At 58.6% G+C, this 22,996-nt stretch overlaps 1 protein-coding gene across 4 annotated transcripts; it reads right to left on the reverse strand.

The window, feature by feature from the left end:
• Positions 1–707: 707 nt before the first annotated feature.
• On the reverse strand, positions 708–22,135 carry LOC105464323 (tubulin tyrosine ligase like 12). Of its 4 annotated transcripts, XM_071080696.1 has the most exons (16): positions 21,918–22,028; positions 21,514–21,606; positions 18,223–18,325; positions 17,827–17,996; positions 15,623–15,821; positions 14,729–14,942; positions 14,507–14,640; positions 11,297–11,373; positions 8,900–9,016; positions 8,610–8,804; positions 8,113–8,224; positions 6,623–6,774; positions 6,061–6,142; positions 3,573–3,641; positions 2,837–2,975; positions 1,780–2,237 (listed from the first exon to the last, which is right to left on the reverse strand). In XM_071080696.1, exons 4-16 carry the CDS (start codon positions 17,964–17,966, stop codon positions 2,086–2,088), a joined length of 1,782 nt encoding a protein of 593 aa, XP_070936797.1. In that variant the 5' UTR covers positions 17,967–17,996; positions 18,223–18,325; positions 21,514–21,606; positions 21,918–22,028; the 3' UTR covers positions 1,780–2,085. The 4 variants fall into 4 exon arrangements, with proteins under 4 accessions (XP_011710416.1, XP_070936797.1, XP_024643281.1 ...); XM_024787513.2 differs by lacking the exon at positions 18,223–18,325; XM_011712114.3 differs by lacking the exons at positions 18,223–18,325; positions 21,514–21,606 and having other exon boundaries at positions 708–2,237; positions 14,729–14,888; positions 21,918–22,135.
• Positions 22,136–22,996: the final 861 nt, after the last annotated feature.

The raw sequence follows: 22,996 nt of genomic DNA on the forward strand, positions 1-22,996 counted from the left end.
TCCCAAAGTGCTGGGATTACAGGTCTTTTTTTTTTTTTTTGAGACGGAGTCTCACTCTGTTGTCAGGCTGGAGTGCAGTGGCTCACTGTAACCTCCACCTCCCGGGTTCAAGCGTTTCTCTGCCTCAGCCTCCCGAGTAGCTGGGACTACAGGCATGCACTACCATGCCCAGCAATTTTTTTTTTTTTTGTATTTTTAGTAGAGAAGGGGTTTTACCATGTTGTCCAGGATGGTCTCCATCTCTTGACTTTGTGATCCGCTTGCCTCAGCCTCCCGAAGTGCTGGGATTACAGGCATGAGCCACCATGCCTGGCCTGCCTTCTGAATCTTAACCTCCTTGGTCACCATGTGGCGCTGCTGCCACCCACTGACGGTGTCCATGCACCTGCCCAGCAGTGGCCTGAGGGGCTCTGCAGATGCCCCAGTGGGCAGGGTTTCTCACTGTCCCCACCCCAGGACAAGGAGGCAAGCGTGGGGAGGCCGCTATCTCTAGGGCCACTAGGACTGAGGCTCCTGGCCAACTTGGAAACAGATCCAGCAGAGAAATCAGACTTTGGGGTGGAGGCCTGCGATCTAAAGGCCATCTTATTTCTTCTCCCACTTTTTCTGGGTGACTTCTTGGTATTTGGGGTTTTTCAGTGACAGCCGGGGTGATAGGCCAGGCTGAGCCTGTGGCTCCGGGGTCCAAAGAGAAAAGAGGGCAGAAGTAAGAGAAGATGGCCTTTATTGCAGCACAAACCAATAAAGGGGGACTGCATGTCAACAGCTCTCCAGGAGCTGCCAAAGGCGATGGGCCTGCCCTGCCCCTGCAACAGGTTCTCCAGGGGCTAGAGCATGGCTCCCCTCAGAAAGGGCAAGGTGTGCTTGTAAACAGGGGCCCAGACAACACGGAGAGAGGAGACAGCATCACCGGGTGCAACTTTGCTACAAGAAAGATAGTTCTTAATTTCAAAGAGGAGACACCGCCACACCTAGCCCTGCCCTCCCACGCACTGGAAGGCTCTGGAAGTAGCTCCCGCCTGTCTGGGAAGTTAGGCCACCCACTGCCCGTGAGCTGGGCCCAGGCATACTGCAGCCACACAATAACGCTGGCAACTGACTCCTAATTTCAGAAACACAATTAGAAAAGAACTGGAATTTTACATTTTTCTCCCATACATTAAAAAATAAGAAAAAGTCAACATTTTGACTGTAGACCCTGGTAGGTGGCATCTGACTTTAACCTGAAGTTCTCCTTGGAATCCTTTTCTGTCGGTGCTCCGCCGTCCACAATCAGTCCCAGCCCCAGGCGCCCCTTGCTGAAGGATCCTGGCCCATTTCAGAGGAGGGCGGGACTCCGTGGAGTGCCCAGCGAGCAGGGCAACCAGTGGGAAGACAGGTATCGACTTCCCTGTCGGGGTCTGTGACCCTCAGCAAACGGAAAAGTTAACAGTGGCCTCCTGCCAGGACCTCAGCAGGAGGTTTGCTGGTGAAGGTCCTGGGTGAGCTGGAATGGGTGATAAGGCAGGCTTGCCTGGTGGTAGCCTCAGGCTGCTCCTGGGCCCCCGTCGCAAAGAGCCCTGTGGGTGCAGTGTGGGGCCCCACACCCATTCCGAGGTCATTCTGATGCATAAGAGCAGAGACCCCGGAAGAGAAACCGGCCTGCACTGTGTGACACAGGGCTCCCAGATGCTTCCCAGTGGAACCCTGCTCCCGAGGACACCTTGTCTCACTCCACGGAACCCTTCCCCCAGCACCTCCTGGAAACACAGCAGCCAGGAACAAATTCTCCATGCCAGGAACGAAGCCCTTGGCTGAACTGGAGACTCATCAGTGCACGGATGGTGGTGAGGGGTGAGGGCAGGGCCTGGGGCGGTGCTCAGCCCAGGGGACACCATCACTGTCCTGCTCTGACCCACAGGTGGGAGGAGGACGCTGTGCTCCCAGAGTGTGAGGCCGGGAGGATGGCTCGGGAGGACAGAGGCCTGGGGCTGAGGCTATGCCCAGAGCTGGTGTGGGGAGGGGCATGGGGGCCTTTGCAGAAGCAGCTCAGAGAACTGAGGTTGGAATCCTGCCCCAAGCACAGGTTTTGGGGACAGCGAGTGCCTAGACAAGGCAGGTAACGTGGCAGCCGCCGGGCTGGTCCAGAAACAAGGTGCTGAAGACGTCGTTGAAGAAGGTGGGGTGGTACCTGCAGGCTCGCTCACAGTCGGGGTTGAAGTTCACCTCCAGGATCTGCGGCTGCATCACCCGCTTTCCTGACGGCAAAGAGCGCAGCAGAGTGTGAAGGCTCGGTGGCTTCACTCTGCAGGGCCAATGGCCTGGGGACCCAGCAAAGGCTGGGGAGGCCGTGAACCTGGGCCCTGATTCCCAGGGGATGAGCAGGGCAAGCCCGGACCTAGAACTTGGGTCTCTTGACTTTGTTGGGGAGGCCTGGCCTGACATCTGCTTCTCCAGGAGAGGCCAGGGCTGCCTCTAGCCCTAAGGATGACAGCCTGGCCCTTTAGGCTTGAATGTTCAGTTTAGTCAAAAAAAAGCAGACATGCAGCAGCAGTGGAGAGTGTGTGGGGAGTGTGTGGGTCTGGCACAGGGGAGGCCGGCCAGGGTGGTGTGGGTTGGGGTCAGGGTGCCTTTCACACGGGTCTCCTGTCCTGTGAGCTCTTCCCCGACACAGAGGCCCAACCCGCAGCTCGTCCCCTACAGTCTCTGCACCGCAGGCACTTCCCCCAACCCAGATTCCTGGCTGATTCAAGCCAGAGGACAGCCTGGCGCAGCCCCCTGCCTTCTCCAGGCATGTGGCTGGCTGGCAGAGGGGGCGCCTGCTGGTTTGGATCAGGAGATGGGGCGCCCCTCTTACCATCTGGGCCGTTGTCCCACTTCAGCATGAGGTCGACAGCATACATGGCCCGGGATGAGGGGTAGTCGCAGAGGCCCAGGGGCGGCGGCTTGGCACAGGCCACCTGGAACAGCTCCGTGAAGGCCCGGAAGATCTCAGCCTGGGGACCGAGGAGGCTGAGTCATGAGGCCTGCTCAGACAGCCTCTCAATGGGGGTCTGCTGCCCCTGTTGAAGCCCTGGGCCCCACATGGTCCAAGTCACCCCTTCCCACATCTTCATGTCTCTAGACCTCACCATGGCCGCCTCCACCCAGCATCTGCCCTCTTACTCCTGGCGCCCACCTTCTGTAAATCTGCCCATCTCCTGCCTCAGACCCCCTGTGGCTCCCCACTGCCCCAAGGAGCTCAACACAGCACCCAGAATGCTGCTGCCGGACATGGGGGCCCAGCATACGTCTCCAGATGACTGGGATTCCGGGCTCAGGCAGTGCTGCCGTCCTCTGGCTGTCCCAGGGGTGCCCCACCAGCCCCACCAGCCCCTCCAGCCCCCTCCCTCTCAGGAGCACCCACAAACACCCAGGGTGGAAAGGGAGGGGAGCCCACGCTGTCTCGCCAGCCTCTGGGGAGAAGGACCAACTGCAGAGGACAAAGGTCCCTCCCAGCCCACACCAGCCGAGAGGGAGGGGAGCAGCTCCTGCAGGCCCCCAGCCCGGGACCCGCCCCACTGGCCTGCGATGGTGTACAGGACAGGACTTACCTGGACGTCCGTCCAGGGAAATTCTGGGTATTGCTTCTCAAACTCGGGGATGAACTCTTCACAGTGCACCTGCAACAGACACAGGGCCCATCACGCTCCGCACAGAGGCCACATCACGCTCCGCAGAGGCCACATCACGCTCCGCAGAGTCCACATCACGCTCCGCAGAGTCCAAATCACGCAGGGCCCATCACGCCCCGCACAGGGCCCATCATCGCGCCCCGCACAGGGCCCATCATCGCGCTCCGCACAGGGCCCATCACGCTCCGCACAGGCCCTGCTGGGCCAGGGAGCAGGCAGCCTGCCACTGCCTGGACCAGAAGCTTCTGACATTGGGTGGGGGTTCCAGGAGCAGGCAGCCAGCCCCAGCCCCTCAGGGTCCAAACAGAAGGTAGGAGATGGAGTCTGGGCCCCAGGTCTCACTGCGTGACTCTGGACGAACGGATTAACTTCTCTGAGCCTGTTTCCCCCTCTGTGAAGTGGAAAAATGTGCCCTGCCCAGTAAACTGACTTTGCCAGGCGGCTGTGAGGCTCACGCGACACACTGAACATCGAGAGCTCCAGAAACTGCAGGGCCTGAGCCAGCACCCAGCCTCACACTCAGCTCAGTACAGTGCGAAGGAGGCGGAGCTCAGAACCCCCCGCGGGGCCCGCCTGTGCCCCGGCTCAGCACCAGCTCGGAGTGCTTGAGGGACGCAAGATCTTTTTGGCCTCAAGACTTTACCCAAAACACACCCGATGAAGGTGGCAGTCGGCTCAGGTTTCTCCCAGTAAAGGACAAGCCAGGAAAGGTCCCTACGCAAGCCCGCCATCCACGCCATGCTGGACGCACGTCCCCAGGCACAGGGCTCCAGGAGAGGGCTTTTGGGATGATCCCCGCAGTACAGAAGGGAGGGGCTCGGAACCTGAGGGCGACTTCCAGCAACGTCCTGGGGCCCTGCTGGGGGCTCTGGGTCCTAGGGAGTAGGCTTCAACACAGGCAAGGATAAGAGGGACAGAAGCAACAGGACCGCTGGGCCCTGTGAGGAGTGTGTGCTGGTACAGTCACCAGGGCATGGCAGGGCCCTTTCTCCAAGTCCTCCTAGAGGACTCCTCAGACTTGGGCATGGACAGGTGCCTCCACGCGTGTGCATGTGCCACGGTTTATTGTTAGCGAAGACCTCGGATAACCACCTGCAGCCACACTTAGCAACAACCCTGAGCCTCAAAACACGCCACTCAGCCAACAAAGCAAGCTGCAGAAGGATCTGTTCCATAAGATTATATTTACATAAAAACCTAAGGAGGAGGCCGGGCGTGGTGGCTCATGCCTGTAATCCCAGCACTTTGTGGGGCCGAGGCAGGTAGATCGCTTGAGTCCAGGAGTTTGAGACAAGCCTGGGCAACATGGTGAAACCCTGTCTCTACTAAAAATACAAAAAAATTAGCCGGGCGTGGAGGCACGTGCCCGTAGTCCCAGCTACTTTAGGGGGCTGAGGCAGAAGGATGGCTTGAGCCCAGGAGACTTGGATTGCAGTGAGCCGAGATCACGCCTCTGCACTCCAGCCTGGGTGACAGAGTGAGACATTGTCTCTCAACAAAACAAAACAAAACAAAACAAAAAACTTAAGTAAGCAAAACAGCAGCTTGAATGGTCAGGGACATACTCATGCTGAAAAGAACAAGACACGCCTGGGAATGACAGCCACACAATTCAGGAGCCGGGGAGCGTTGGGGCTGGCTGCATGGGGAGTCCAGGGCGCCTGCAAGGCTGGTGATAGGCAGGGTGGGGTAGGCATTTTGTGCATCTGAAACACTCATTAACCAGCCAGGTCACAGAGGCCTTCCAGGACTTCCTTTCTTCCTTCCTGTACCCAGAGCTGGCCTCTCGCCTCTGTGGAGGCTGTGCCTACCTGTCCCCGTGCACTGGCTGGCCACCTGTTTCTCGTGCCCATCTTGGAAGGGCCTTTGTCCAGATGTCCCTGAGCTCCAGGTGCTCAGATGGTGGAGCTGCCATTCACCGAGTGCCCACTGCCCAGGGCACTGCTCAGCACTGTGCACCAGGGAGGACAGGAGGTCCTAGACCCGGGCAGGGTCACGGGCCAGCAGGCAGCTGGACCAGGTGGGGCCTCTAAGCATATGCATCTCTGTGCCTCCCGGCCCTGCCTGCCCTGGCGCTCACAGGGTGGTGTGCTTTTCCGGTTGAAATGGCGGTGAGGATTAAGCCCTGGCTGGGAACACACTGTCTCAACCTGCTGCTGGCCACATCCCCCTGTGTCCGCATCGTCTCAAACACAGCGAGTACCCGGAGGCCTACCTGAGACAACACAGAGCCCAGCCCGGCTCATCGTGGCAGGGCTAACAATCACCTTCCATAGCAGGAACTCAGGAGGCGGCTCCTGGGATCAGCCCGTGTGCCAGTCCTCCCAGGAGGCAGTGTGGGCGGGGTGGGGTCTGGGTGTGCCCTGGCCTCCGTGTGAACCTGCTCTGCACCTCCCTCAGGCCCTACCTGCTTCAGCACCACGTCCGGGTCGTAGTTCATGACTGTGAAGTGCTTCTCGTAGTCATCTAGGTCGTTGAGTGCGAAGGCCCTGGAAGACAAGCGCGTGTGGGTTCTTGAGCCAGCGTTGTCCCTGCGAGGGAGGTGCCACCCACTCAACCTTCCCAGCTAGGGGCTCAGGGCTTGGGGCAGGACCACCTGCTGCCCCGGCAGGAGCCTGTTCCCTTGTTTGTGTGGGTGGGGGAGCCCCACGGCCTCACTGAGCTGGGGTGGAGGTGAGTGAGATACTAGCTGTGAAGTCTCTGCAGGTCCATAAAAACGGCACCTGGTTCTTTTACAAAGAATGTTCACATCCATTACTGTGGGCAACGCCAGAACTCTGATGTGGACAGGTCAAGTCACCGCCAACTACCACGAAGGGAGACAAGTTCCAAGGGCCGCTCGCGGGGTGAGTGATGGAGGGCACCTTCCAACTACACTTTCTGGTTCTGAAAAGGGCCCATCGCCCACCCGCTACCTCCACCCGGTCCCCCAGCTCCCTGACCCTGGACCCAGCCGGCCCTCCACTTACCGGTTGGAGAACCGCAGCCAGAACACGTCATACACAAACAACCGCAGGGGCTTCACTGACCGCAGCAGCACGACGTAGCGGATGTCAAACTTCACCTTTCCCACGTCTTCTCGAAGGAACAATACAGGACTTTCAATGTACTTGGACACAACCTGGAGGACACAGGCGCAAGCTCACTGGTGGCCCTCGTCTCCCCTCTGCTGGGCCAGGACAGAGCACTCTGGGGCTCCTGAGCACACAAAACCACACGGGGGCAAAGACAGGGCTGCACTTGACTCCTCCTTCTGCCTTTTCAAACCTGCCGAGGTTGCTGCAAAGTCTTTTTTTATTTTGAGACAGTCTCGCTCTGTCGCCCAGGCTGGAGTGCAGTGGCATGATCTGGGCTCACTGCAAGCCCCGCCTCCCGGGTTCAGGCCATTCTCCCGCCTCAGCCTCCTGAGTAGCTGGGACTACAGGTGCCTGCCACCATGCCCAGTTAAGTTTTTGTATTTTTAGTAGAGACGGGGTTTCACCGTGTGGGCCAGGATGGTCTCGATCTCCTGACCTTGTGATCTGCCCGCCTCGGCCCCCCCAAGTGCTGGGATTACAGGTGTGAGCCACTGTGCCTGTGCCCGGTCCTTTTTTTTTTTTTTTGAGATGTAGTTTCATTCTGTCACCGAGGCTGGAGTGCAATGGCATAATCTCAGCTCACTGCAACCTCCGCCTCCCAGGTTCAAGTGATTCTCCTGCCTCAGCCTCCCAAGTAGCTGGGATTACAGGTGCCCACCACCACCCCCAGCTAATTTCTGTATTTTTAGCAGAAAGGGGTTTCTCCATTTTGGCCTGGCTGGTTTCGAACTCCTGACCTCAGGTGATCTGCCCACCTTGGCCTCCCAAAGTGCTGGGATTCTAGGCGTGAGCCACCGCGCTCTGCAGCAAAGCCTTTATAACCATTTTTAATTGAAATGGAATACAAATTCTCACCCATAATTCCACCCACCCCCACCCCACGGCCTGAAGTCTCCATTCCAATCCTCCTTGTGGTGCATTTCCTGCCAGCCTCTGACAAGGTATACAGCCCAGGCGGATTCTGTGCCCTGCAATCCTGATACTGCCTCTGGATGTCCCCTCACTACGAATCTTTACCACGGCTCTGAGAGGCTCCTTGTCCAGGCTCAGCCACCTCATCCTGCTGGGCAGCCATACCTGGCATGCCATGTGGTAGGGACTTGGAGGGTAGATGCACCCAGGACAGTTCTTTTTTTAAAGACAGGGTCTTGCTCTGTCACCCAGGGTGGAGTGCAGTGGCACGATCACAACTCACTGCAGCCTCAATCCCCTGGGCTCAAGTGTTCCTCCTCCACTTCCCAGAGTGCTGAGATTATAGGTGTAAGCCACCTTGCCCAGCCTGGACCTGTCCATGAGGACCATGACACTTGGTCCCCTCTGCCCCACCTCTCACTGTCCAGCCAGGGCCCTGAGCCCCGGGGCTCCTGGGCTGCAGGGCCCACCTTTGGGGTGCTCTCTCGGTGCCGGATGATGCTGTGCAGGCTCTTGGTGACGTGGGTGTCCAGGCTGCGAGCCAGGTTCCAGGGCTTGCAGATCCAGTGGTTGTCCTCGCCCCTGGGGAGCAGAAGGGCTGTCTGGGTGGCACCTGGGGCCTGTGTTCCCAGATGGTGCCACCCCAGGACACAGCGGCAGAAGTGGGTGGCCCACTTCTCCTTGGGAGCTGAGTGGGCACCAGAGAGGAGCTGTCAGAGGCAGGGGCTTGGGGAACGAGGAGGGGTTGGCCAGAGCCCAGGGAGCTGCGCTGCGGTGGAGAGGACAGCCCCAGCAAAAGCCTGGAGAGGTCCTGCAGTCCATGAGGCCAGCCGTGACATTCGGGACCCAGAGCTCGGCTCCCGCACCACGGTTTCCACAGTGGGTGCTCACGGAGGAGCAGGTGGACACAGAGGCTGGGCTGGGGGAAAGGGCCATGGAGCGCGCCGATGCCGTGTCTGAGACTTACCACCTTTCCCGCTGCTGGAAGTAGCTGACAAACTGGGGCAGCTCGGTGCGCAGGTTGAAGGTTCGGGGCAGCCAGGGTGGGCCCTCGGGGCCGCCGGCCCGGCGCGCTATGGAGGCCAGGCAGTCCTTGACAGTCAGCAGGTTTTCGCAGGGGAACTGGTTCAGCAGCACGCCCGGCCTCTCCTGGCTGAGTTTCCTGCAGGGCGGAGGCAGGTGCGCCAGCTCAAGGGGAGGCCGGCGGTGCCTAGAGGCCCTGACTGGGAGGACTCCTGTGGCCAGAGGTGCCCTCACCTGTAGTCCTTGAAGTGTGAGAAGTTGAACAGGATGTCAGCGTCTGCCTCGCTCTGGGTGAGGGTGAAGCGCGGGTGGGTGAGGCTGCTGGCCACCTGCTGCACGTCCGTGTAGACCCTGTGGGGACAGCCCGAGCTGGGTGACCCCGGCTCCCGAGTGTCCAAGTGGGACTCCAGCACCAGCCCTAGCTCAGGGACTCCCCTCCCTGTTTTGAAGCTAATGAGGCAGAGGCGAGTTCTGGGTTTGAGTCACGATGTTGGACAGCCCAGGTTCAGAACCTGCTCCCTCCGATCTGCCGAGGGAGGGGGGCAAACCGTACCCTTGTGACTCCTGGTTCCCCATCTTCAGGACTGGACCACACCGTCCACCTCACATTTGTCGTTAACATTAAATGGCATAATTTGGGTGTTTATTATGTGCTAGTTCTTTCCTCTCACATGGAAAAAGGATGAACTCAGGGCCTCCAATTTCACACGGGCACACCAAGGGCCTCCATGAGGCCTCTGCCCCAGAGGAGGTGGAGGGACCTTAGGCCCCGGCCAGGTCACCACCAGACTCATGTCTCAGCAAGAGCCCCTGGGCTACCCAGCTGGGGCAGAGGCCAGCAGGAGGAAAGCCCTCAGGCCCGGTGGAGGGGACAGAGGGGAGCAGGCTGCCTGTTCCTGGCTGGAGCAAATTTAGGCAGCCAAGGGGAGTATCTGGGAGCCTCAGGGAGGGGCTCCTGTGAAGGCTAAGGCGGAACCTGCTCTGCATCTCTGGGTCCTCACCTGTGCCTGTTTCCACAAGGTGTCCAGCCTGGACCTGCCGGCCTGGCCTTCCTTAACTCACCAGCCACACCTGCAGCCTCTCGGGAGGGGCCCCTCCTGGCAGCCCGGGTGCCTGTTGTAGGTGCCCAGCATGTTCCCAGCCAGCAAAGGCTCCCTGCTTTGGGGAGGGCCGGCACGCATAGGCCTGGCTGGTGTCGGGTTCCAGGACTGGATGACCATGGCATCCGGGTAAGTGGAGCAGCCCCATGGCATGCAGGGTTGGTAACGGGACCCCTTGGTGCCCAGAGGACGGGGTGGGATGGGGACTGGTGGTGGCCAATGCTTCTGCCCAGGGGACCCTTTACCCACTGCCAGCATTTCCATGGCCTATTCCTATTTTTAACTTTTTTTTTTTTTTTTTTTGAGACGGAGTCTCGCTGTGTCGCCCAGGCTGGAGTGCAGTGGCCAGATCTCCGCTCACTGCAAGCTTCGCCTCCCGGGTTCACACCATTCTCCTGCCTCAGCCTCCCGAGTAGCTGGGACTACAGGTGCCTGCCACCTCGCCCGGCTAGTTTTTTTTTTTTTTTTTTGAGACGGAGTCTCGCTCTGTCGCCCAGGCTGGAGTGCAGTGGCGCGATCTCGGCTCACTGCAAGCTCTGCCTCCCGGGTTCACGCCATTCTCCTGCCTCAGCCTCCCGAGTAGCTGGGACTACAGGCGCCCACAACCGCGCCCGGCTAATTTTTTGTATTTTTAGTAGAGACGGGGTTTCACCGTGGTCTCGATCTCCTGACCTTGTGATCCGCCCGCCTCGGCCTTCCAAAGTGCTGGGATTACAGGCGTGAGCCACCGCGCCCGGCCAGTTTTTTGTATTTTTTTAGTAGAGAGGGGGTTTCACCGTGTTAGCCAGGATGGTCTTGATCTCCCGACCTCGTGATCCGCCCGTCTCGGCCTCCCAAAGTGCTGGGATTACAGGCTTGAGCCACCGCGCCCGGCCTCCTATTTTTAACTTTCAAGGATGTTTTTATTTTATATTTTTTTAAGAAGGAGTCTTGCTCTGTAGCCCAGGCTGGAGTGCCGTGGCCTGATCTCAGCTCACTGCAGGAAGAGTCTTCAAACGATTCTTCCTCCTTAGCCTCCCGAGTAGCTGTGATTACAGGCGCCCGCCACCGTGCCATACTTTTTTTTTTTTTTTGTATTTTTAGTAGAGACGGGGTTTCATCATGCTGGCCAGGCTGGTGTTGAACTCCCGACCTCAGGTGACCCGCCTGGCTTGGCCTCCCAAACTGCTGGGATCACAGGCGTGAGCCACCACGCCTGGCCTCACGGGTGAGGTGTGAAACCTGGGAGGCGGAGGTTGCAGTGAGCTGAGATCGTGCCACTGCACTCCAGCCTTGGTGACAGAGGGAGACTCCGTCTCAAAAAAAAAAAAAAAATCTCCAGAAAGCCCTGCCTCACTCTTGCACTTTCCGTGGCATTTTCTCTGGGATCCCAAGAACTACTCGCTGCACTTGTCACTGCAGCGCCCAGACAGGACACAGCTGACTTGCTGTGCGCCATGTGCCAAGCACTGTTCTGGGGCTGTGGGAACCACGAAGAGTGGGAGGCGGCGACTGGGGACAAGTCTCAGGCTAAGGAGTGGGGGCTACGCACTTGAAGATGTGGTCGTGGGGGTGCACTACGGGGTTGATGTCAAGTGGCAGCTTCTCCTTGTTTTCCTCCAGAATGGCCTAGAAAGAAACACATCGGAGGTAGAGATGAGGTCAAGGAAGGGAGGGAAAGGCTGGGCGTGGTGGCTTATTCCCATAATCCCAGCACTTTGAGAGGCCAAGGCAGGTGGATCACATGATGTCAAGAGTTCAAGACCAGCCTGGCCAACATGGCAAAACCCCGACTCTACTAAGAATATAAAAATTAGCTGGGTGTGGTGGCGTGTGCCTGTAATCCCAACTACTCAGGAGGCTGAGGCAGGAGAATCGCTTGAACCCAGGAGGCGGAGGTTGCAGTGAGCCGAGATCGCACCACTACACTCCAGCCTGGGAAAGAGTGTGAGACTCCATCTCAAAAAAAAAAAAAAAAAAAGTAAAGGAAGAGAGGGAGGGGACACAAGGCTCCCTGCCTGGCGTCAGGTACTATGGCCTCACGGGGCATATGGCTGCTCCTCCCTCCCAATACCACAAAGCCTCTAACCACCCCCTCACCCCAGGATTCTGGGGGTCCAGGCCCCTCAGGTCTTAGTTTGGTGTCAAAAGAACAAGGTAAACATTGTTGCACATCTTCTCAATGCTACCTCGAAATCACACGGGAAAGAAGGTGCTAAACTGCTCCTGGGAGGAGCCCCGAGGGCTGTCCGGAGCTTCAGCAGTGTGATGATTTAAAACATGGCCATGTGGCTGCACATGGTGGCTCAAGCCAGTAATGCCTGCACTTTGGGAAGCTGAGAGGGAGGACTGCCTGAGCCCAGGCGTGTAGGACCAGCCTGGACAACATACTGAGACCCGTCTCTACAGAAAAATTAAATAATTAGTGGGGCTTGGTGGCCGTTGCCTGGAATTCCAGCTACTTGGGAGGCTGAGGCAGGAGGATTGCCTGAACCCAGGAATTAGAGGTGGCAGTTAGCTAGGATGATGCCACTGTACTCTAGCCTGGACAAAAGCAAGACCTCATCTTTAAAAAAAAAAAAAAAAGATTAAAACATGCCTACAAACTCTTTGACACTCTCTTCCAAAGGCAGAGTCGCATCCATCTCAGAGTTGCTTCTAATAAGCAGGAAAAGGGTGGGAGGGACAGGGTTGCTTCTGTGACAAGGCCATGAAGCCCAAGGCTTCCTCTTCGCTCTCTCCCTCGGATCGCCTGCGCTGGGAGAAACCAGGTGCCACATCCTGGGGACACCTGAGCACTCCTACAGAGAGGCCCACAAGGCAGGGAGCGCAGGCCTCCTACCAACAGCCAGCACCAACACAGCAGGCATGCACATATGCTGTACAGAAGCGGGTCCGCAGCCCGATGGGCAGCCTGTGTACCTCGAGGGAGACCTGAGGTCAGAGGCACCCCGCTGAGCCACTCCTGAACTCCTGGCCCACAGAAATCGTGTGAGAGAATAAATGTTTGCTGTTTTTTTTGAGACGGAGTCTCGCTCTGTCGCCCAGGCTGGAGTGCAGTGGCGCAATCTCAGCTCACTGCAAGCTCCGCCTCCCGGGTTCACGCCATTCTCCTGCCTCAGCCTCCCGAGTAGCTGGGACTACAGGCGCCCGCCCCTGCGCCCGGCTAATTTTTTTCTATTTTTAGTAGAGACGGGGTTTCACCATGGTCTCGATCTCCTGACTTGTGATCCGCCCACCTCGGCCTCCCAAAGTGCTGGGATTACAGGCGTGAGCCACCACGCCCGGCCAAATGTTTGCTGTTTTAAGGTGCTACGTTTTGGAGTTACTTGTTACCCAGCCATAGCTAATCGATACAGGCAATCCTGGGCCCAGAGCACAGACCTGATTGTGAAGGGTCAAATGGGAAAAAAACAAGGATACCTGGCCTTGTATCTTCTCCTTTTCCTGGTCAGCGCAGAGCTTCCCAAGGAAAAACACGAACTTTTAGTTCATGTTCCATTAACAAACAACCCCAAGACCAGGAAGCGTTTGTCCCTCCAGTTGCATCCACAAACGCATTCACTTTTTCAGGCAAACGTGTACTAAGCACCTTCCTGGTGCAGGGGCTCCAGGAGGCTTGTAAGCACCCTTTGAACCAATAAGACTGACCCCCTTGTTTTTGGCATGGTTGGTTCAATCATCAATGACTTAGACCGAAAGTGAAAGGAGGCCCCCCTACAGCCCACCCCTGCAGTGAGGAGTGCCCTCACAAGCACACCACCACTCCACGCGCCCATTCATCTAACCCTTCCTGCAACCCTCCGAGGCACTTAGTGAGCGCCTGGTGTGCAAAAAGGACGACTTTGGTCACCGTGGGGCAAGCCTGCAGCCTCAGCCCACAAGCCGCCAGGTTCCCTTGGTTCTGGACTCCGGCTCTTCCACCTGCTGTGTGACCCTTGGCAAGTGACTTAACCTCTCTGTGTCTCAATGTCCTCATCCTCAGTAAAATGAAGATAAAAACAGAACTGTAAAATTGTAAGGAACTGAGTGGCACATGGCCACAAAGTACTAAGCGCAGGCTCCCCTGTAGGCTGGTTCCAGCCTGCGGAAGCAGCAACAGATGAGAGGGGAAGGGAAGGAGGAGAGACAGGTCAGGGTAGGAACCCAGCCCTGACTGGTCCTGGAGGTGGCTACGTTCCCATAGGCTCCTCTTCCTCCCCTGGCACTGGAGCCTCGTCAACTCTGGCTCCCTAACCCGCCAGCCTCCTTGTATGGGGCCTGGATGAGCTCTTACCTCCAGCCAGGCACTTCAGAGTGGCCCAGCTGGGTCCCTCGGGGCCCTGACCGAGACTGAAAGCACTTTTGTTATCAATAACAGTGACCATGATGGTAACTTGCAGGCCTGCTGAGTGAGGGAGGCACGCGATATGTGAACACAGGGTGTTTCTGTGCCTCGGTGAGATGAGGACGGGGCTGAGTGGGGTTCACGGCCAAGACCAACTGCACAGCCCCCTCCTTCCTGAGGGAGCAGCATGGACCCCCTGAGGACGGACACCAGCACCAGGCACCCTGGGATCTGGAGCCCCAGTCGCACATCCGCAGGCAGCTTGTGTTCACTCTCTGAGCCCCTCGTCTCTCAGAGGCTCCCAGAACTCTCTCTGCCTCCCATGGTAACTGGCTCAGGGCCTGGCACCCGGCTGGGGTTAAATAATATTTGGTGTCTGCACAGAGAACATTCTGGAAGCTACCAGACAGGCCCGGGGGTCGGGGAGGGCCGCACCTGGTAGTGCTCGGCGGGTGGCTCAGGCGTGCAGGAGCTGAGGTCCAGCATGTCGGTGGGGGCCCAGGGCAGCAGCATGCACTTCCGGATCAGGGGGTCTGTCTCTCCGTGGGCAAAGTCTCGGGTCACCTCCTCTGTGCCAAGACACGCATGCCCATCAGAGAGGGTGACAGGACACTGGGCTGAGGCCCCTCTTCCAGGGTGGGCAGGTGCTGGACTTACCGCCAGTGTCCAGGTCCCTCAGGGGCCACAGCAGCGTGTAGGCCAGCTGCTGGGGCATGTAGAAGAAGGGTGCCGTGGCGAAACTGGGCACGTCCGCGTGCTGGATCCGCGAACCGAACTCGTCCATGATATACCACACCGGCATCTTCTCCTCGGCTGTCTGCAGACAGCACACATGGCACTGCTTGCTCACCCGTCCACCTACTGGAACTCCCTTCCGGAACCCAGACATCGAGCACCCATCAGCCCACAGCCACCTCTCTGATCTTGGAGGCCCTCTCACATATACCCCAGGCCCTTTAGCTAAGCTAGGGGCTCCGGGACAGCAGCCCTGCCTTTGCAGACCAGGACACAGGCCTGGGTAACGCAGTGTGACAACTCGTGGTAAAAGGGCGTTTGGTAACAAGGCACACAGCCCAGCACCTGTAGGGTTGTATCTGGGTTTGTGGGTAACTGGGGGGTGGGGGGAGTAGTCTTTGAGCTCAAGGAAGGCTCCCTGGAGGAGGTGACATCTAAGCTAAAATCATGAGAAACAAGCAGGAGTCTTTTCCTGAACTAAGAGTGGTGAGGGGCTGGAGCACGGGGTGAGTCCGCGGAGAGGCCAACGGGGGTGGGTGAGGGACGGTTGAGGGCTTTTAAGAGAGGCGCCAGGAAAGAATCAGAGGCGCCAGGAAAGCGGCAGCTGAGTCATCTGGGCACTCTGAGTTTAGGAGTCTGAGAGGGCTGCGTCCTGTGAGCTCAGAGGTGCCCAGGATAGCATGCTCCTTAGGAAGTCACAGCAGAAAGTGAGCTATTTGCTCTGGACAGCCCCTCACCCGGCCTGATGGCACAGGGCAGCAGAGGTCTGTGCCCATGCCTGTCCTCCCCGTCCCCGGGGCCCAGCTACCCACTCACCCCATGGGCCAGCTGGTAGGTCTGGTTGAACTTCCACATCTCCTCCAGTACCAGGGCCACAGCCTCCGCACTGGGCAGCTCACCGTGGAACTCAATGCCCATCAGGTTGGCCATGCGGTGCAGCAGCCCAGGCACCTGCTGCAGCTGCTGGCGTGCATGCTCCACACGGCACGTCCAGGCATGGTCAATGAGGAAGATGCTGCAGGCAGAGGCCACAATGTGAGGCTGCCGGGCAGGCAGAGGGCAAAGGGAAGTCGGGGGAGGAAGAGGCCCAGGGCTGTGTTGGGACCAGGACTCAAGCTTCCTGAGATCTGGTCTACCGGGTGCCATAGTTATGCCCAGTTTGGACTCCAGTGAGCCTGGGTCAGGTGCTGGCGCTGCTGTTCACTGCCTGTGTGATCCTGAGCAAGTGCCTCCTCCTCTTCAAGCTTCTCAAACAGCGTAGCAGGGGTCTCTACCGCCTGTCACTAGGCTGTCACAAGCAGCAGATGAGACCAGATATGTGGTATACCTACTGTCCACCAAGCACTTGCAATAAACACACCAGCAGTCACTAGCATGAACCTGGACCTCGGACCACTGCAGGGCTGGCCCATGCTTCCTATCTTGCTGCCTGCAGGCCGGGCACACCACAGCTGCTCAACAAAAGCAAAGGCTCTACACGCCGGAGGCCAGAGCAGGCAGACAGCACGGGGGCTACCACACGCCTCACCCACGCAGCCAGGTCTTCTGGAAGCACCAAGGCTTTTCTGTGGGAGAGGCGTCCAGTCCCCGCACACAGGATCCCTGCAGCTGAGCTCCTACAGAAGCATGTTGGGGCTGTGGCACAGGACGAGCCGTCCCTACCCCGTAGGACACAGGGCTGACCATAATCCTCCCAGAGTCCTGCCGGATTAGGAGGCACCAAACAGGTGTCTAATGGGCAAAGCAGCCCCCAGCTTGCCTCCGTCTCTGTCCCCTTTTTAAAATGAAAGGGACAGCCAATGTTCCAGTTCTTAGGCTGGGGGGCAAGTTCAGGAGTATTTATCTTCTTGTGCTTACATGAGTTTTGTTGGCCCGTCCTAAAATAAGTGGGTTTACTCTTGCGCTTGTGCTACCGTGGGTGACCACAGGATGCAGGGCAGAGCCAGGCCTTAGGGGTGACCCTTGGCACGTGCAACAAGGGGTGCTGTACAAAGAGAGACATGGGGATGAGGATGGAGAGCTTGTTGGGGCCTGGCAATCAGGGGAGACTTTGGGGGATGAAGGCCTGGAAGCAGAAAGGCCCAGAAGCAGGTAGGGCTGAAATGAACGCTCAGCCTCCAAATCCAAGACTCTGGATTCCCAGCCTCCCACCACCCACAACACGGCTAGCAGCGGGTTCTGTGGTTGTAGGCCCGAGAGAGAACGTGAGCTGGGAGCTCCAAGGGCAGCCACTGCATTGAATTCACCTGTTCCTGGGCCTGAGTGGCACAGAACTTACTTCACTGAACCTGAAGGGGAGGGTGAGCCCGAGCACACATGGGTGGGGGTGCTGGGCTCTCCGTATTTCTGGGGTGACTTGCTACTGCCCACTCACAGCTGGAGGAGGAGGTGGGAGAAGCTCTGCAGAAGAGACCAGACCCCTGCCCAAAGAGCTGTGCATGGACACAGGCGCCCACCAAGTTTCTCCGAGGGCCCACAAAACCTTTGGCAGAGGGGCCTGCAGGCCTGTCCTAGGGATAGCCACTCTTGGTCCCTAGGGGCAGGAAGCCTGCGGTACAGTCTCAGCTCTGCCCTAACTACTCCATGGCCCTTGGCAAGGCCAGGCCTGCTCTGGGTCTCAGGTCCTCAGGTGTTCCAGGGCCCAGCCCAGATTCCAATTCAGCAGGACCAGAAAGGGGCTGTGACTGGGGAGGAGTAAGGCTGACCTGCACCCTTAACCTGGAGGGTGACCTCGGGCAAAACGAACTCCTAATGCCCTGTAGCAGGACCACTGTGACAATGAGACTGCTGGGAGAGGCTGTCAGGCCACAGTCCATCCGGTCACCATAGGAATGCTCTGTGTTGCCATGGACACTACTCTGAAGCCCAGATGGACACACCGCTGGCCACATGTGCTTGCCACAAAGCCGTCCTGAGGAAGGTGTCCAGCGGAGGTGCAGGGCCCAGGAGAATCTGCATTACCGCATCTCCCACCTTTCACCAGGTGAAGGTCGTGGTGGTGTCTCTGGCCAGGCTCCTACCTGTTGGGGTTGGCTGCCTGGAGCCCGCTCTCCCTGGTCACGATGACCTTGTAGCACAGCTCGCTCCCCGGGTTGGGCTGTTTCTTCCGCACCTCCCGGGCGGCCTCGTCCTCTTCCTCTTCCACTTCCTCCACTTGCATGATCCCAAACACTTCCCCAGCGTCGAAAACCTGGGGGCCAGAGCTCAGGTCAGCAGGGGCATGGGCAGGAGACCCTACCCCTAATGCCTTCACCACCAGCTCCAGAAAGCCACCCAAGGTGCCATACCCAGGCCTCAAGGACAAACTTGTCTCCTTCAGAGGAGTGGGACCCGTTTAATGCAACTACACACAGTCTTATGGGCGGGCAGATTGAAGCTTCTGGAGATTTCAGGGTCAGAATGGGGACCTAACATACCCCACCATCGCCTGAGCTGTCATCCAGAGCCCCTTGTCCCACGGGATGCTGTGCATGGAGATGGGACCTCGAGGACAGGCTGGAGGTATCTGTAGTCCACCCTCTTCACATTACCGGGAAAGAGAGGCCCCAAAGGCAGAGAAGTCAATGCAAGAGTCAGGATCTTGGTGGCTGGGGGCACACCCCAATGTGCCCCTCACAGAAGAACTCTTCAACACTAGGACAGCTGAGTCAACTCACAGAGAAGCCTCCTCCAGCCCAGCCCCACCCACTCCAGGCCAACAGGAAGTGAGGCCCCAGGTCAAGGTGGGACGGGAAGATAAGGGCCTTGGTCCTGCCTCACATGGCTAGTCAAGCAGGCAAGTGACCTCTTTCGGTGTGCGTGGAGCAGAGGGGTCCCTGGCCCAGCCACACTCACGCACTGTCTGCCACAAGCCGGCAAGGAGGGCTTCCGGGCAGATTCTGGAGTCAGGCTGTGTGGGTTCAAATCTTGGTTTCACCACTTCCTAGACAAGTGACCTTGAACAAGTTACTTAACTATCCCGTGGGTGTTTCCTCATCCACACAATGGGAATAACAGAACCTCCCTCTGAGGACTACTGGGAGGATCGGATGATTTATACCCAGAGCTCAGAGTGGGGCCCGGCCACAGCAAATGCTCTATAAGCACGGAGTGCCATTGTTACGCTTCTGAGACTGTTTCTTCACCTGTGACAGTGGGTGTCATCCACCTTTCAGGACACTGACGGAATGAAATCAAACAGCGTGCATAAAAGTCCTGGCACACAGTGGAGGCTCAACAAAGGCCAGTTCCTCCTGATCACCTATTTCCCACGACTCGATTAAAAACGGCAGTTGGAAACTAGTTAACTACTCAGGTGCAGGCAGCTTTTGTGCACCGGGCAGGACTTGCCCTTTGGTGGCATGAGGATGAATCACTCATGGTCTCACTCAGGGAGCTCATGGCTGAGTAAGTTCTAGGTCACCTGAGAGTATCAGGTAAATTTGTTCTGGGGCCTGGAGGGCCTGGGAAGACTTTATGGATAAGGAACCATAACCAGAGGGAAGATTTAAACACGAGGCTACAGGGTAAGGACGGAAAGGAACTCCAGGCAGAGGGAAGAGTAAGAGCGAAGGCCTGGAGGCAGATAGTCCAGGGTGGAGCAAACCAGGGGTCACGTGAGAGACAAGGCACCTGAGACAAGGGGCGTCCAGTTCTCCTTGAGTCCTCAAGGTGGGTCCGGGGAGGCTACTGCCTTCTCCAGTTTAGGACTGGGGGGAGGCTCAGAGGGCTGGAATCCAGACCTCAGGCTTCCGCCTCAGTAGCCCAAATCCCCAGGGGACAGTCTGAGGCTGAGGGAGAGAGCCTGCCTCAAGCCTGCCTTGGCTTCAACCCAGCTGTGAAATGGGGGTAACCACAACCCCTTCGTGGCAGGACTGGAAGAGCTCCCCAGGAGATAAGGGGGGTGGTTTCTTGTGCAGACAGAAGAGTAGACATTTTAAAAACATCTCTTCGGCCGGGCGCGGTGCCTCACACCTGTAATCCCAACACTTTGGGAGGCCGAGGAGGGCAGATCATGAGGTCAGGAGTTCGAGACCAGCCTGACCAACATGGTGAAACCCCATCTCTATTAAAAATACAAAAACTGGCCGGGCGCGGTGGCTCAAGCCTGTAATCCCAGCACTTTGGGAGGCCGAGGTGGGTGGATCACGAGGTCAGGAGATCGAGACCATCCTGGCTAACACGTGAAACCCCGTCTCTACTAAAAAAATACAAAAATTAGCCGGGAGCGGTGGCGGGCGCCTGTAGTCCCAGCTACTCGGGAGGCTGAGGCAGGAGAATGGCGTGAACCCGGGAGGTGGAGCTTGCAGTGAGCTGAGATCCGGCCACTGCACTCCAGCCTGGGGGACAGAGCGAGACTCCGTCTCAAAAAAAAAAAAAAAAAAAACAAAAACTAGCTAGGTGTGGTGGTGCACGCCTGTAATCCCAGCTACTTAGGTAAGGTTGAGGCAGGACAATCGTTTGAACCTGGGAGGCGGAGCTTGCAGTGAGCCGAGATCACTCCACTGCACTCCAGCCTGGGTGGCAGAGCAGACTCCGTCTCAAAAAAAAAAAAAAAAAATCTTCCCCATCCTTTCCAGGGCAGCCAGCCTAAGGTGAGGCAGGAGGGCTGATGGCCAGGGCTGGAAGGGCCCACGGCACTGGCAGGTGGTGCTGCTGCTTCTGGCGGCCTCCCCCACACCTGGGCCAGCAGCAGCGGGAGGCTTCCCTCCGAAGAGCTGCAAGTTTGTGTCTGGTAAAGCAGTGACTCAGCTCTGCCCTTAATGGCTGGGGAGGGTCACGTAAAAACACTTGCTGCCCCTTAGTAGGGCAACAGCAGGCAGGGCAGCCTGGGCAGGGGACGCGATGCGGTGGCGACCACCCTGTGTGCCGGGCGTATTTCTCATGCCACCTCCCATCCCTCCAATACTGTGGGAGCCAGCTGGAGTCTCACCATCCCCTTCCCGGATGGAGAACAGGACTCAGATGGGCGAGTGACTGCCCGAGGGAGGGCGTGCTGCCATGGAAGCTGGCTGGGCAGGAGCTGGTCATTCCCACTGCGCTCCTTTCACACAGCACAAGGGAAATCTTTTGTCCTCACGAACAAACCAGGGTCCCTTCCACCCAGCACAGGCCTGGGACCAGAGTGGGCCTCGGAAAGCATATGGCAGAAGTGAGGGGCAGAGGAAACTCTCTGTGACACTGTAGCATAAGGAGGTGCCACTCACTGTACGTTTCCCGCAGGAAGGTTCCTAGTCCAACCAGGATTACACAGAGAAAAACTGGCTCAGAGACCGTAGGGTCTGGCCAGCAGCCAGGCTCAGGGACTCCTAGCTCCCGGCCCGGGTCCCTGTTCTTGGCTCTGGGGTTCCACTTCATCACTTGCGCCACTTGGCTCATCTCAGTCGGGGAGGCGGCACCTGGAGGAGATGCCGGGTCCCAGCTAAAGAAAAGACCCCCCAGCCAGCCCGGGAAGGCGCTGTGGCTTCAGCCCCTGGGTACGCAATCAAAATCCAGGGCTCATCCCCAGCCAGGACAGTGGGAAACGCTTTGGAGTGGAGGAGGCAGGTGAGCAGGATGGGCCGTCCTCACAAAAAGGGAGAGAACCTAGAGGCTTCTCGACCTTTTCCATTTTTCTTTAGATTTCTCCTCCACCTCTCACAGCCTGTTTTCTTTAACCTGCAAGATGAGGGGAACCCGAGGCTCACATAAAATGAAAAAACACTGAATTCGGTGAACCCAACACTTACAGTCACACAAATTCACGGGGTTCCCGTTGTCCCTGTGAGGCAGCGGCTGAAAGAATCCCTCTGAAGGGACCCTCGGAGCCGCAGTGTTCTCATCTGTGAAGTGGGAGAGATGAGTTTCACTCCTCAAAGGGGTTTGTGAGGCTCGCGTGTGTGGAGGACCTAAAGTTTCCACCGCAGCCCTCGGCCGGCCTCGGGCCCAGGCAGATCAGGGCCGCAGGTACCCTGGTCTCCTGCTGTCACTCCTCGGCCCCCAACTCCATGCCGCTCCAGAACTGCCCAGAACGCGGTCGGGGTGGCTCAGCGCGGCTCCCGCCGCCCAAGAGCTCCCTTTCCTGCCCCGCGCCGCGGGCTCCCGCCGCGCTCCCACCCCGGCAGCCGCACGTGCCCGCCGCCCTTCCCCGCACCTCGTGCTCCAGCTTGTGCAGGAGGCGGCCCCAGTAACGTTCGGGGACCCCCGAAGCGCGCAGCGCCGGGCCGTGCAGCGCCGCGAACTCCGCCAAGGCCTCCGCGCCCTCCTCCGGCGTCTGGCCCGGGCTGCTACGCTCCGCAGGCGGGCGCTCCGGACGCCGCTCGGCCTCCATGGCGCCTACACCCGCGCCGACTCCAGCGCCGCCCGCCGGCCCTGCCCTCCCGCTTCGGCGCCCCCGGCCGCCAGCACCGCCCCCCCAGGCCCCGCCCTCCTCCCCACCGCCCCCAACCCCGCCCTGCCCTGCCCTGCCCTGCCCTCCTCCCGGCCCCCCTCGGCCCCGCCCTCCTGCCGGCCCTCCCCGCCCCGCCCTCGTCCCGCCCCCAGCCCGCCTCCAGCCCGGTTCGCCGCGGCCCCCGGGCAGGCCCTGCGCGTCAGCGGGGCGCGTGCGTGAGCGCGCGAGCTTGCAGGGAGGGGGCGCGCGCCTGCGGCGGCGCCTGCGGTTTGGCTGCCGCCGTGTGCGCACGCGCACCCGATGGGGGCGGAGCTTTTCTCGCTCAGCCTGCGGCGACGCAGGGGAATGCGGGGAGGGCGGGGTGCCTATGTCCGGCGCTGTCGGGACAGGAAGAGGCTCCACCTACTGCCCGGAAGGGGGAACTGGGTGACGCGGCGCTGCTGTTCCTGCAGCAGGCACACAGGGCTCGCAGGCCCCCGCCCCCGGGGAGTAAGGAACTCTCGATTCTTGTGAGTGCTTCACCAGATTTGGATGCTGCAAAATCGTGGCCCTTCTCAATTATATTTGGATTCAGAATGTCAGTTGATCCAATTAAGACCAAGTGTACCTGTCAGAAGAGTTTACTCCTACATGTCGGGATGTTGAACTGGGGGTGGTGGCCGCGTCTGTAGTCCCAGTTACTCGGGAGGCTGAGGCGGGAGGATCGCTTGAGCCCAAGAATTCAAGTCCAGCCTCCGCAACATAGCGAGACTCCCTCTTTAAAAGACAAAAACAGTTCAGTTACAGACTTTCAAAAGACGTTCTCTTTTGAACTTTCATTGAGTTTTATTGCTCCATAGGGA

The sequence above is a fragment of the Macaca nemestrina genome, chromosome 15 (assembly GCF_043159975.1).
Source record: "Macaca nemestrina isolate mMacNem1 chromosome 15, mMacNem.hap1, whole genome shotgun sequence".
NCBI lineage: Eukaryota > Metazoa > Chordata > Mammalia > Primates > Cercopithecidae > Macaca > Macaca nemestrina.